The sequence below is a fragment of the Mus caroli genome, chromosome 7 (genome assembly GCF_900094665.2).
Source record: "Mus caroli chromosome 7, CAROLI_EIJ_v1.1, whole genome shotgun sequence".
Taxonomy (NCBI): Eukaryota; Metazoa; Chordata; class Mammalia; order Rodentia; family Muridae; genus Mus; species Mus caroli.
In genome coordinates this window covers 117,719,327-117,734,568 of record NC_034576.1, presented here as the reverse complement: position 1 = coordinate 117,734,568, position 15,242 = coordinate 117,719,327, and the positions used below count along the sequence as shown (strand labels likewise).

The 15,242-nt window shown below is 42.2% G+C and overlaps 1 protein-coding gene across 4 annotated transcripts in view; it reads left to right on the top strand.

Annotated features, from left to right (window-relative positions):
* Sox6 (SRY-box 6) overlaps nt 1-15,242 on the top strand; it is a 554,993-nt gene that overhangs the window by 525,470 nt on the left and 14,281 nt on the right. For 3 of the 4 annotated variants that reach the window (XM_029480199.1, XM_021166060.2, XM_021166059.2), the window contains 2 exons: nt 10,489-10,722; nt 13,583-13,799. In XM_029480199.1, coding sequence (XP_029336059.1) covers nt 10,489-10,722; nt 13,583-13,799 — 451 coding nt within the window. The remainder of the gene's footprint in view (nt 1-10,488; nt 10,723-13,582; nt 13,800-15,242) is intronic. The other variant, XM_021166061.2, reaches the window with a different exon arrangement.

Genomic DNA, 15,242 nt, shown 5'->3' with positions numbered 1-15,242 from the left:
GAGAGAGAGAGAGAGAGAGAGAGAGAGAGCAAGCTATGAGTCTTCTAGCTTTGTTGTTTCTGTAGCTGTTATTTATCTCTTCTAGACTGAAAGTCTTACCAAATGAATGCACTGACTCATTGCCCCAGCCTGCTCTTACACTTGGGTGTTTATTTGTGTATTTTGTGTGTTCTGAGACAGTGTCTCACTCCGTTGCTTGGGCTGACATGGAGCATATTGTGTAGTTTCTTCAGGCCTGGCTTTCCTTCCACAGCCTCCTTCCACAGCCGCCTGTGAGTGTTAGGGTTCCAGGCATTCACCCATAGCTGGCCCATTTTCAGCAATGACTCCTGATGAACGGCCCTTTTCTTTTGATGCAGCTCAATTTGTTCTTTTTCTTATGAGCTGAGAGCTGTATATGCCATCTCACGACTCTCAAAACTCCAGAGTCACTTTAAAATATTGCTATTTATTTTGTATGGAGTGTTATGATCTTACTTTCGATTTCCAGTCATAACTCATCTCAAATTAATTGTTGAGTGTGGGATGAGAGGTCAAAGGTCACTCTTTTCAGGGTATTTATTCCCGGGCTTAGACCTAGTTGTAGAAAGACTGTCAGGTCTTCTAGTTTTTTCAAGCCTGCATTGCTTCTGCTCTACTTTTTATATGAATTGAGAAATCCCATGTCAGTTCCTTTGAGGAATAAGTAAATTCGGGAAGAACCAATGAGTTAACAGTTGACTTTATGTTTCATAGACATGGTGCATTCTGATTTCCGTAGGGTTTCTAAAAGTATGCACAGTGCTTTCCATGTAGATGTCTTGGACACACTCTGGTTAAATTTAGTAGTTTATTGTCTGATATCATTATTCACATAAAAGTGTGTTTGTTTGCTTCAGGGTCTCACTGTGTAACTATAGCTAGCCTGGAACTTACTGTGTAGAGCAAGTTATTCTCAAACTCACACAGATCCACCTATGTCCTTTATTCTGGAATTAAAGGCATTTGTCACTAGACCTGATTCAAAACTTTTTCTAATGATTTTGATTGTTTACTGCCAATGCATAGATATATGTTTGATTTCTGTGTTAGTTAATATCACAATACTGAAATTTTTCACTTATTCAAGTCATTGACTTTGTAGATACTTTATATTTTTCTTTGCAAAAATGCTACTACCTATGAACAGATAGTAGCATGTGCTGTATCTGTGTGCTTCCATTGCATGTTGACTAATGATAGAAAACAGAGGCTGTTCAGTGGGATCTTAGCTATAAATTTCCTAATGTATTGAACAGAATAAGAACACTCTCTGTTGCTCTGTCTTCTCGAGTCTCTTTATCATGAAAGAGTTTTGCTTTTGTCAGTGCCGGTTTCTGAGTCTGTATAGATCATATTTCCCACTTTATTCTATTATAACAAGGGCAGTATATTGTTTAAGGTTTAAGTTTTAAACTAATCTTACCTTCCTGAGTTTAAAACTCAACTCAAAGCCAATTGACTTGTTTATCGGCAAGCATGCTTCTTCTCTGTTCTGTGATTGTGGTTGTAGTCATCATCATCCTCTTTTTTCTTTTTCTTTTTTTATTATTTTCTTTATTTACATTTCAAATTTTATTCCCTTTCTTCATTTTCCCTCTGAAAACTCTCTCCCCCCTGTCCCCCCCCCCCCTTAACTAACCCACCCACTCCTGCTTCCCTGTCCTGGCATCCCCCTACACTGGGGTATCAATCCTTCACAGGACCAAGGGCCTCTCCTCTCATTGATGTCCCACAAGGCCATCCTCTGCTACATATGCGGCTGGAGCCACGAGTCCCTCCTTTATACTCTTTGGTTGGTGGTTTACTCCCTAGGAGCTCTGGGGTTACTGCTTGGTTCATATTGTTGTTCCTCCTATGGGGCTTCAAACCCCTTCAGCTCCTTGGGTCCTTTCCCTAGCTCCTCCATTGGGGACCCTGTGCTCAGTCCAATGGATGGCTGTGAGCATCCACTTCTGTATTTGTCAGGCACTGGCAGAGCCTCTCAGGAGACAGCTATATCAGGCTACTGTCAGAAAGCTCTTGTTGGCATCCACAATAGTGTCTGGCTTTGGTGACTGTACATGGAATAGATCCTCAGGAGGGACAGTCACTGGATGCCCTTTCCTTCAGTTTCTGCTCTACACTTTGTCTCTGTATCTCCTCCCATGGGTATTTTCATCCTCCTTCTAAGAAGGACTGAAGCATCCACACTTTGGTCTTCCTTCTACTTGAGCTTCATGTGGTTTGTGAATTGTATCTTGGGTATTCCAAACTTTTGGGCTAATGTCCACTTACCACTGAGTACATACCATGTGTCTTCTTTTGTGATTGTGTTACCTCACTCAGGATGATATTTTCTGGTTCCATCCAGTTGCCTAAGAATTTCATGCGTTCATTGTTTTTAGTAGCTGAGTAGTATTCCACTGTGTAAATGTACCACATTTTCTGTATCCATTCCTCTGTTGAGGGACATCTGGATTCTTTCCAGCTTCTGGCTATTATAAATAAGGCTGCTGTGAACATAGTGGAGCATGTGTCCTTATTACATGTTGGAGTATCTTCTGGGTATATGCCAGGAGTGGTATGGCTGGGTCCTCCAGTAGTACTATGTCCAATTTTCTGAGGAACTGCCAGACTGGTAGCAATGGAGGAGTGTTCCTCTTTCTCCACATCCTCGCCAGCATCTGCTGTCACCTGAGTTTTTGCTCTTAGCCATTCTGACTGGTGTAAGGTGGAATCTCAGGGTTGTTTTGATTTGCATTTCCCTGATGTCTAAGGATGTTGAACATTTCTTTAGGTGTTTCTCAGCCATTTGGTATTCCTCAGCTGAGAATTCTTTGTTTAGCTCTGTACACCAATTTCTTTCTTTTTTTATTAGGTATTTTCTTCATTTACATTTCAAATGCTATCCCAAAAGTCCCCCATAACTTCCCCCACCCCCGCACTCCCCCACCCACCCACTCCCACTTCTTGGCCCTGGCATTCCCCTGTACTGGTGCATATAAAGTTTGTAATACCAAGGGGCCTCTCTTCCCAATGATGGCTGACTAGGCCATTTTCTGCTACATATGCAGCTAGAGACACAAGCTCTGGGGGTACTGTTGTTCCACCTATAGGGTTGCAGGCCCCTTTAGGTCCTTGGGTACTTTCTCTAGCTCCTCCATTGGGAGCCCTGTGTTCCATTGAATAGCTGACTGTGAGCATCCACTTCTGTGTTTGCCAGGCACTGGCATCGCCTCACAAGAGACAGCTATATCAGGGTCCTTTTAGCAAAATCTTGCTGGCATATGCAATGGTGACTGCGTTTGGAGGCTGATTATGGGATGGATCCCTGGTACCCCATTTTCTAATAGGGTTATTTGGTTCTCTGGAGTCTCACTTCTTGATTCTTTGTATATATTGGATATTAGCCCGCTATTGGATATAGGGTTGGTAAAGATCTTTTCCCAATCTGTTGGTTGTCATTTTGTCTTATTGGCAGTGTCTTTTGCCTTACAGAAGCTTTGCAATTTTGTGAGGTCTCATTTGTCAATTCCTGATCTTAGAGCATAAGCTATTGGTGTTCTGTTCAGGAAAATTTCCCCTGTGCCCACGTGCTCGAGGTTCTTCCCCATTTTCTTTTCTATTAGTTTCAGTGTATCTGGTTTTATGTGGAGATCCTTGATCCACTTGGACTTGAGCTTTGTACAGGAGATAAGAATGGGTCGATTTGCATTCTTCTACATGCTAACTTCCTGTTGAGCCATCACCATTTGTTGAAAATGCTTTCTTTTTTCCACTGGACGGTTTTAGCTCCTTTGTCAAAGATCAAGTGACCATAGGTGTGTGGGTTCATTTCTGTATCTTCAATTCTATTCCATTGATCTACCTGCCTGTTACTGTACCAATACCATGCAGTTTTTATCATGATTGCTCTGTAGTACAGCTTGAGGTTGGGGATGGTGATTCCCCCAGAAGTTCTTTTACCATAATCATTCTCTTACTGATGGAAATTTCTTTGTGAATCTATCCCACTAGAAAAAATTGGAATAGATTTGCAGGGAAGGTATCTGGCATATGAATTAAAATTTCTTCCTCAGTTATCAAAGAATTCATGCTTTCTACTTATAAAGTACATTTTAGTGACTGTCTTTTAAGGAGTTTGTTCATTTCATCTAAGTTGTCAGATTGATTCAACTTCAGTCATTGAGAAATCTCGTTATTGTCTTTGTAATGTGAATAGGACTCACTCCCCCCTTTCAGTGTAAGTATTGATGTTGTTGGTTGTTTTCTGTTTGTTGATTAGACTGAAATAGGTATGCCAATTTTATTGATTTATTTTTCAAATTACTAAGTCTTTGCTTTGTAAAAAGCATCTTTATTGTATTACTCTTCTATTTCATAAGTTTTCATTCTGAAAAAAAATCTCTGAATTGAAGTTGACTTATTTAACTCATCTTTATCTAACATGACTCTGAATGTGATGGGCTTAGGTTATATAATGTGAGTTTTAAAAACATGGTCTGAATTTCCACTTTGTTCTTCATCCCTGCCTCCCCTGTGCTAAGAGCCTCCCTTCGCTGTGCTGTTGGTGCATTGACTGTGTTTCTAGTTGGTGTTTCTGAGGGTGTCAGAAACCATGGTTGTTCTGACACTAGAAGTGTTGCTGCCTTAGCAACCTCGTTCTATTCACTCTCAGCATCCTGAGCTAAGGCGCTGGTGCTGCCCCTCATCCTTTTCTTTACCATCCATATGCTGAGAAGCTGACAGATCTTCCCTTTTGCCTGTGGAACTAAGTCAGGCTTCAGGGCTGGAAGGCAGCCTGTCTTCTGACGTCATAACCAGCACAGGGAGGCTTTCTGGTTGCATCCCAGGTACTCCGTAGGTGCACACTGGGAAGCATTGCCTTGTGGAAAGTCTGCAACAACCGGGCTCCATTACACAAATTTCCCTTCCTTTTAAGACAAAGTCTACAGTTTCTGCTTGACTTTCCTAGCTCTTCACTGTTTTCAGACTGCTGCCCAGAGTTTCAAGTGTTCATCTTTTTGGGGTTTGGTCTGATAAAAGCAGTCTGGTACTACTAGATGGCAGTGGAGATTTGTTTTGTACTCCAGTCTTTCTCACTCATTCTGACAAAATAAAGTGGGAAGGCCCTTCAGAAAGTATTTAGCCACCTCTCTCTCTCTGTTCCTTATGTGACTTCACAGTTAATCACTGAAACTGGTGGTATTTGCTCATTTAGTTTCTGCTTTGATCTCCTCTAGGATACATTTGTTCTTCTCAGCTTAAATACCTTACAGGCTTCTGATGTCGGCATTCAAGGTGTTTAGCAATCCAGCTCTGTTTATTTTTCTAATTTCATCTGTTAGGACTTCCCTTCCTTCTCTATAAACCCATTGAGAGCATCTCACTGTGCTCCACTTGTGAGTCTATGTCTTTGTTCACACCGACTCCCTGGAACACTTTCACACCACACTCACCAAATCTTACTCATCTTTAAGTTGAAAGTGGCACCTTGTCTCTGAAACCTCCCTATGATGCACCTCTGTGTACCCCAAGGATGCTGATAGCATCTCTTCCCTTTTGCAGTGTTCTGAAATCACCTTCATTAGCATTGGCATATAATTTTAACTGTGTGTTAACCAAACCCCTTAAAACTTCTAGTGCCAGTGCTGCTTACCTTTGTGGGCTCTACCTTGGGGCTTTCTGTGCACTGAAAATTTGTCGTGAGACTTTGCTGAATTAATGCATTGCAGTGACTACCAAGCACAGTATAGAATTTTCCAGAATTTCTAGAGAAATCTTTGTATAAGCACAAAGCCTCCTTGCACACTCACTCACCCAGACAGCCCCTGGGACTTGCCCAGGAAGGGCCCCTCTGTAGGATTAGTTCAGGACCATTGCCATGGGCTGTGCTGGTGAAATGAGCCTCTTAACAACCCACCTGGAAAAACTCAGTTTTCTGTCTTCTCTAAATCACTCACTTCACAGCTTCCTAAGGAAATCTTTGTCTTGGCAGCTTCAATCCTCTCCCTACAGATTCTTTTGTTTACCTGAAAGTTTTTATTTACACAACCTTCTTTGGAGAAAGAATGAATTAACTAACCTAAGCTCCCTGTTGCAGGGACACTGTAGAGAGCAGGAGGTCCCAGCAAACAGGGCTTCAGATTCCTGGCCCTGTCCTGCTGTCCTCTTGGCCTACAGTAGCTGTTCTTGGGACTGCCTGTGCTGGTGGGTAAAGACTCTCAGGTCAGCAGGAAAGGTGTGGTCCCTGGACAGACTGCTGTGAGCCTACACACTCTCTACGGGACTTCCTTGACTTCCCAATCTAGTCGCTCATGAAACTCTGAGTGATTGCATGCTAGAATTTGGTGCTAGATTCTGATATAAGAATTGGTTATTTAAGAATATACTTATCTTATCTCAGTGGTTAAGAGCACTGACTGCTCTTCCAGAGGTCCTGAGTTCAATTCCCAGCAACCACATGGTAGCTCACAACCATCTATAATAGGATCAGATGCCCTCTTCTAGTGTGTCTGAAGACAGCTACAGTGTGCTCATATTCATTAAATAAATAAATAATTCTTTAAAAAAACAAAAACAAAAAAGTATATACTTATCTTTGTGCACTTAATGATATTTTAAAAAATGAATAGGCCATGGCATACTTGATATAAAGATTTTAAAAGTTACTTAAAGCAGAAAGTCAATTTTGGGTTTCTGAAATATAGATTAATAGAATATCTTTTGAAAATAATTTATAGTGTTTTGTAAAACATTTTTATCTTTTAAAGGAGGGTTTAAAAACATGTAATTTTTATTTTAATGGGATTTTCTGAAGGTTTCTGAGTTTATGCATGCATGTACAGCGTATGTATTTCTAGTGCTACAACAGTCGCCTGATCCTCTTGTTTCATAAACAAAGTCTTAGGGAGGTTTAGTAACATTCTCTAAAACTTCTCTACCTCTCAGATCTCTGTGGGATTCTTTCCCCACTTAGTTCAAACCTAGAAGCTAAAGCACAGGTGATAGATGGGTCTCCATCTTAGAATAAGAGGAGAGCGATACCGAGAGATGTTTTCTATCAAAAGATTCAGCTCAAGAAGTCTTTATTGGAAAGCATCTTTCTGTATGGTGAACTCAAGATCACTTCATAGAAGCTGTGTACAGCATGGACACTGCAAAACGTGCAAATACAAACCCCTCTGTATACCCTGGTGGAGCATGTGTAGTGCACAGTTCAGCACTGTTTCCACTATTAATGTAAACATGAACCTGGGCATTGTACAGTCTGGGGAGGGGCTTCCCCTTCTAGGACATTAGCAGTAGTGAGTCCAGAGGGAAGGGCTGGTTTTCATGTGCAGTGCAAGCTTGTTGTCAGCTTCCTGTTGAGTGTCTAGTTAAGAAAGAGAGTGACATCCAAGATGTCATCTATATAGTGATGTACCTCAAACATGGAAGACAGGAGGGAAAGGATATGAGAGGAGGAGGAAGTCAGACAAACACATGGGTCCAGTGGTTTATAATGGGGCTTGGTCACAGCATATTTGTCCCATATTAAAAGTTACAGCTGCAGTTAATATCTGATCAGATATCAGGTCCAATTCATGATTTTAAGCTTTGGACTCCTTGGATAAGTCTCTTCTTCTGAAAGCCTGGTTCTTCCTAATATTATTCTCAGTTTAAGATGTCCCCTCCATTTTCAGCTCATTCCTTCTGGGAGAGAAAGGAAGGGACAAGAAGGATAGAGGCGGAAAGGGAGAAGGAAGGGGACATGGACACATATTCTCAAGTATCACTCCTCTCTTTCTCACTTTGCATTTTGTAGTACGCACTGTGTTTCAGTTTCTGATCTGGATTCATCCTTGGAGCCCTAAACCTCCCTGGGGCTGGGTGTAGGTGGTGCACACGCTGGGGAGGACAAGGGAAGACTTTGGTGAAGGGAGAAGCTGACCTACGTTATGTCCCTTGCAAGATGCAGACTATCACAGAGCTCCTGAAGAGATGAAGAAGCTGAGGCTGTGTAACATCCCGGACAGGGTGGGAACAAAGAAGAGAGACAGAGGGGAGGGAGAACTGGCCACGCATCTGAAAGAATCAGTATCAGTAGAATATTTGTGATGTCTCTCTGGACTACATTTCTAAAATCTGACCATGACTTCTGTCAGTCTGTGGGAAGGTAAAGTGTCCCCTGGTCCCACAAAATGGCATTGCCAAGGGAGAAACGAGATGCTGGCTGTTGCTAGTAGAGAGGAAGCAATGGCAGCAAAAGTGGGTCCCGGTTGTTAATCACCTGTGGCATTATAGTTAACTTAGAATAATACTGCAATGTTTTCGCATCTGACATTTTCCACAAGCCTGTCTCCTTTTATGTGTACACATGCCAGTATATAAATTGCCGCATCCATGTCAGTTGTAAAGTAATGGCACCAAGGGCATCATAAATTACCACAGTGATCCTCAGGAGAAGACAGTGTCGTATCTGAATGAGTGTTTCACTTCCAGAGTAATGCATGCCTTCATCTGGCCCAGCAGTCAGCATATTGCCCCGTGTTGATGGATATTGTCAGCTGGAAGCTACACTGCATTTCACTGCACAATAAACATGGCTGTCAAACCCACATAAAGTGAAATCAATTTATCCTGTATGGTCAGTGCATTTTAAATGAAATTAATGTACTGTGGGTATGGTGGCAAAAAGGTAGCGTATTAGTTATGCATCTTGGGATCCGAGCCTTTCTGAGTAAGGCATCATTCTGTCTGGTGTGCTTGAGGAAAGACTGTCTGTAAAATGCGTTATTGTTTTCATAATCTTCAGAAAGCGGCCTCACTGCCCCTCTTCATGTTTAGGGAAAAAGTGACAATATTAGCAAAATTCTATCCTTTTTGCCTGTCTTTTGTTTTATAGTAAATGATGACCATATTTTCGAAATAATAGTACCTCTTAATGTCCTAATTTATTATTGGCTTTGACATAAACAAATTGCTCCTTAAGCAAGGTATCTGGAAATAGGAAAGAAGGGCCAGAGATTGATGGGGCATGCTGTTCCTGCAGAACTTCACTGCCCGCACTGATAGGTTGTTCTAGAAGATGGGGGTATTGGCTTTAATGTGTACTGAACTTTGGGAAGTAGAATTTCTAGTTTGTGTAGTAGGAACACTAGCTGAGACCCTCAACTGTGCTCCCTTCACATTTTACTGTGGGTCTCAATCTATGTAGCTGTTCAGTAGTTAATACAAAGCAAAGCTCATGTCAGTGTCCCACTCCTGCGACAGATGATAACGCAAGAGCCTTATTCCCTCTTTCATTTAACACACATTATTAATCAGAATTCTGTGTGCCAGATGCATCACCAGATCTGAGGAGTCCAGCTACAAGTGAGCCTCAGCCTTCGCTCTGTCCCCAGGAGCTGTCTGTCCATCCTATGTGCTAATAACTATGTCTTCAGAAAGTGTCAAAGATGAGGAATTTAGATATAGTTTCATAAACGATAAAGAAATCCTTTTAATCAACAGAAATATACCAGGACTCTTGAAACAAGTATTTCTTAGTCTGCTATTTTTGCATTTGAATTGAAGACCAATTACCTTTTACGTAATGAATATTTACTATGCTGTTTGGGAATTACTAATATACAAGCATGAGATTAAGGAAGTCTCTAACTTTGGGGATTTCACATTCCTGAGCTGGAGTGCAAAGGCCAGCAGGAGACAGTCACATAAACAGTAGTGACTTCAGGCCTTGGACGTGGATCCCAGAGCCAGGGCATCCTGTATGGAGGTCCTCATCATCATGGCTACTCCTGGAGCCTGAATGTCCTTCCTTATTGCCCTCATCCCTTCCTTCTAGTTCTTCCTTCCAGAATCAGCTGAAATGCCAGTCTCCCATACACTGGCTGACCAGCCATCCTGCCTTATATTCTCTTGGTGCCCTGATGGTTCCAGTCCTGCAGAACTCTCACAGACCCAGTCAGTCCTGACTGTCTGTTTCCTGGGTTGTGAGCTTCTTGAAGGCGTAGTTGCCTTTCCATCCCCAGTGCATAAGCTCACAATGTATTCACTCACAGTGAAATGTATACCTTTCATTGAATTAATTCATTCCTGAAACAGCAGCAATTGAAAAGGACTTGAAGGACCGTGGGACCTCGGTGGAGGAATAGAAGGCATCTGGGGTAGGACACCACTTGGGGACACACATAGTTTGAAGTAGCAGATTTTTCTAAATGATTGATATGATGTTACTTTTGAAGGAAGGCATTACATCAGGAGAGTCCACCAGATCGTAGCTGAATGTAGTGTATGGAGTAGGGACAGAGCAGCATCAGTTCTGCCCTCTCTGACACTTTGTCAGAAAGGGCTGTGGAAACATCGTCTTAAACTGTCTTTTTCTGGAAGGTTCCTTAGAACAGAAGATGGGCCAGAGGACAGCAGATAAGCCAGGCAGAAAAGTGTGAAATGCTCTCATTATAATGCTATTCCCATCTTGTTCTTCCTGCCCTGATGTTACAGGAAGCAAAGCAATGAATGGCTCTGCAGCTAAACTACAGCAGTATTATTGTTGGCCAACAGGAGGCGCCACTGTGGCTGAAGCCCGTGTCTACAGGGATGCCCGCGGCCGTGCCAGCAGCGAACCCCACATCAAGCGACCAATGAATGCGTTCATGGTTTGGGCAAAGGACGAAAGGAGGAAAATTCTTCAGGCCTTCCCTGACATGCATAACTCCAACATTAGCAAAATCTTAGGCAAGTGCTGCAGCCCAGCTGGCACTGTTCTCTCAGCCCACGAGGAGGAGGGTAGGGTGGGTGGAAGGGTGTGAAGCAGGGGCAGAAGTTAGCCCCATGGGGAAACTGATTGGCAGGGAGCAAATGAAACCAAACCAACTGCCTACAGCAGTCTTGGTTATTTTCTCTCAGAGTGCTACCACGCCACAGCTCAGGGGAGATCTTTGTCTGCTAAGACAAGGCCTGAAACTTTCTTCCCAAACAGAATTATCATCTGGGTAAGCCTGGCTAAAAACTTTAATTTAGAGCTGAACTTCTTAGAGTGATAGGTTTACATTGTAAACTTAGCAACTATTGAGTGAGGTCATAGGACCCACAGGGACAGGCTACATAAGGCTCTTACCCTGGCTTTTTAAATCCATATTTTTCCAGGCAGCCCTGCAAACACAGACCTTACAGCTCAGGTTCACCTGGCCCACTAGCAGAGTTCACCAAGTACTAGCAGTGCCCCCCATATGGCGTGAATTCATGGGGTGTGGAACAATGCCTCTAATGATAACTTGAAGACCTGTGAAATAATGCTACATTTCATCTGACACTGTATGCCTCGTTCACATTTCATAGCCGTGAGCCTCAGGGTAGAGCCCTGCTTTGCCAGCGTCAGCCTCCAGGTTTCCAGGCTTAAACTCTGTTCCATCAGGGTAAGCTCTCCTCACACAGATCACACAGTTTGGAACTGTTGTGCTGAACATATTGAACATATTTTATTCAACACACAGCATTATAGTCAACATGTTTCCTCTTTTGAGAGAAGAAACACAGACGGCCCTGTTCTGTTTAAGCTGCCACTGTAGAACAGAACCCCAAGGAGCCGCTGGAAAGCACCAGGCTTAAACTGTGGCTTTAATTCTTTAAATGTTTTGTTCAAGAGCAATAAATATTTAACCTGAGTAAAAACCAGTGATCTGGGCACACACAAATACACATGTTTTGTCACAAAATAAATGATTTAACTTGATTCTGAGACATTTTGAGGCAGGAGCCTCTAAGAAAATTTAAAACATACTTTGGACCAAATAGAGGTGGAGCATAGAAAGACTGGCTCTTTTCTTTTCTTTTTCCTCTTTTACCTTTCTTTCTTTCTTTCTTTCTTTCTTTCTTTCTTTCTTTCTTTCTTTCATTTTAAATTTTAAAGCAAATGTTAAAAGTTATTCCTATTTAGAGAAATTTCCATTTTAGAATTTCAGAGGTAGGTAGAAGGATGATACTTTTTTTTTTTAATTTAAATACCTCTCAAGCTAAAATGTTTCTAAAGGACAGAAAATATCTACACATATATTTTTTCTAAATTCAAAGATATATAAAGGAAATTAGTGTTACTCCAGATTCACAGCTGCTGATAACTTCATGTTTGTTTCTTGCCATTTAGGTACTGGCATTTGTAAGCTTTCAGATGGGTACAGACACCCTCTGTTTCCATCTTGGCAGCCTTGAAAAAATCTCTATTATTGATATGCATCCTGTGAAAACATTATGAGGGACATAAAAAGTATATTCATTAAAATGTAAACCATTATGTGCAAGCATTTCACATTTCCAGCATGCCAGGCTTCCTAAGCTGGGGCCTGTGCTGCTTGCAGCCAGCATAACAAGCTGATTGGCATAGCCGATGGATCCACACAGCTTCATGCATCCACCAGGAAAGGACAGGGATACAGTGAGAGCAAACCAGGGTATTGCTGGCTACTGAGACTATTTGAACAACCTTGCCATTTGTTTATATGTGAAAAATCACCACTGAAGAACTGCTAGCATCCAGCCTGCACAGCTGTGACCACTTTATCCACCAGACACAAAAATGCAATTCAATACATGTGAAAAAACACATCCCTTCTCCGTCAAGTGTTTAGATAATTCTTTGTAAACAATATTAGAGAAAGGAATACTTTTCCTTCTTCCTGTATAAACCCTACTTTTAAAAAAACTCTGTGTTTTATTGGTTCATCTTTGAGAGATCATTTATAAAATGTAAGAATGGGGCATATGACCCCAGCTGCCCCTTCAGAGCTACAGCTTTTAAGCAGAGGTGTGTCATCCTCAGGTAACGAGGTGATAGGCACAGGATGGATTACTATGTAGGTAAAAGTGCGAGCTAGCATTTGCCTAAAGACAGAAGCTCTCTGAGAATGTGGGCAGTCAAGTACACCTTGAAAATTTGTGCTGTTAACCCTTTGGAAGAGGGGTGGGGAATGGAGGGTAGGAGAGACAGGTAGAGGCTGAGACACAGGTAAGCAGGGAAGTTTCTTGGTTACGGCAGCAAAGCTATTTTAAAATTGTACAGTGAGGCTGGTGAGATGGCTCAGAAGGTAAAGGTGCTTGTCTCACAAGCCTGGTAACCTAAGTTCAATCCTCAGAATCGATATAAAAGTGGGAGATGAGAGCCAATTCCACAAAGATGTCCTCTGACCCACTTGCACTCCTGTGCACACACACAATCATGACAATATTTTGTTTAAATAACATAGTATCACCAGCCATGTATTGATAAAAATACAATATACTGTCTTTTTTTCCTTTTTCCTTTTTCCTTTTTTCTTTCTCTTTTCTCTTTTCTTTCCTTTCCTTTCCTTTCCTTTTCTTCTTTTCTTTTCTTTCCTTTTCTTTTCTTTTCTTTTCTTTTCTTTTCTTTTCTTTTCTTTTCTTTTCTTTCTTTCTTTCCTTTTGGCTCTGTGGTTCAAAGGACAAGTTGAGAGGCTTAGTGGTGTATAGTAACAGGGATTCCTGAGCAAAATCTGTAAAGTAATGGGAGATATGACCTAGGTCTGGAAGGTGTCATCATCCTTGTGACCACTTACTTACTTAAGGCTATTCTCATGTTTAGGATCTCGCTGGAAATCCATGTCCAACCAGGAGAAGCAACCTTACTATGAAGAACAGGCCCGGCTAAGCAAAATCCACCTAGAGAAGTACCCAAACTACAAGTACAAACCCCGGCCGAAGCGCACATGCATCGTGGATGGCAAGAAGCTCCGGATTGGGGAGTACAAGCAGCTGATGCGCTCGCGAAGGCAGGAGATGCGGCAGTTCTTCACTGTGGGGTAAGTACTCCCAAGTGGAGCCCCATACTCCCCTTCCTAGGAAAGGACCACAGAGTGCTCCTAGCATGTGCATTTGGAAAAGAGATTAGTGAAGGGAGGGGTTGTGACACGTGGAGGGTATGACTATGGGACTCTGCTGTGTCACCAGCCTACAGCTGGGCTTCTGTCCCTACTCTACATGAAAATAATGATACCAAGAGAGCCAGTGCCCACACACAGAGTTTCTAGTAGTTTATTTAGACAGACAGACAGGGAGAAAAAGTAAAAACTGACTCTTAGAAATCCCCACAGCTTCCCAGCTTCTCTGGTGGCGCTTCTGACTATATTCACAATGATCTGCTTTTGTTGTGGGATCTGCCACAAGATAATTGGCCTTGACATTGGTTAGAAGACCTCATTTTTGGCATCGTATCCAGAACTCCTGTTGCAGTAAATTATTCTGTGGTGGAAGCAGTAACAATGTGGATTTTCTTGCTTAAATCAGAAACTGGGCATGTTTTTGATATCTCCAAGTCTGATTTCATGTCATTTTGTTTAAAAATTAGGTAATAGATTTCTGGTATAAATTTCAACTTGGCTGACGGGCTGTCTGCATTCAAAAGAGGCCCCTCCTAACCACAGTAGTCAGGATAAGTGGGGCAGATAGATGCCTAGAGATTCCAGCAAACAGACCTTAGCAGCCTGTGGGGGTGGAAACCCAAGGACCACTCTGGAGACAGAGGCTGAAACAGCTGCAGCCAAAGGGAGAACCCTGGGAGAGAGATGAAAGAGAGGAGTGGAACAGGCAGAAAGGAAGCCGTGAAGCTGGAACTGTGAAGAGCAAAAGGGGGCTAAGCATGTGTCTAAAGGGTAAACTTAATTTCATCGGTGAGCAGAGCACAGCCTGGAAGTCAGTGAAGGGGCCCTGAGAGTGTGCTGCACCAGGGTCCCGGGGGAGAGCTAGGGCTCTGGGCTCTGAAGGAATGCTGGTTCTGTCACCTACGGACCTGTCACCTACCAGGCTGTCACCTATCGGGGAAGGCCTTTCCTTTGCTAGCTTGCCTTTCCTCACATATGAGATGGGAGGAATGATAGCAGGCATCATGCAGAGCTGTGGAGACAATTCAAGATGGCAGAACTTGCAGAAGTCAGTACTTTGTACAGTACCTCTAACCCAGCATCCTCATTTTTGACTTATTAGGTATCTACTATGCCAGCAAAAATATCATCCTGAGTCCCCTATTAATTTCCCTAAACTCTGCATTCAGAGACCATTTTAGGGATAAAGAAAATTGTCCTACCTTATTAAGTGAAGATTCCAACATGTTAATAAATGAAGATGTGACAAGATAGGCTTATCAAATATCTCTGTGCTATGAGTGTTTGCATCTTTTAAAATAATGCTTTTAACACAAAAAGTGCAATGCAATATAATTTGACCATTCACATGGTAATGAGAGGATT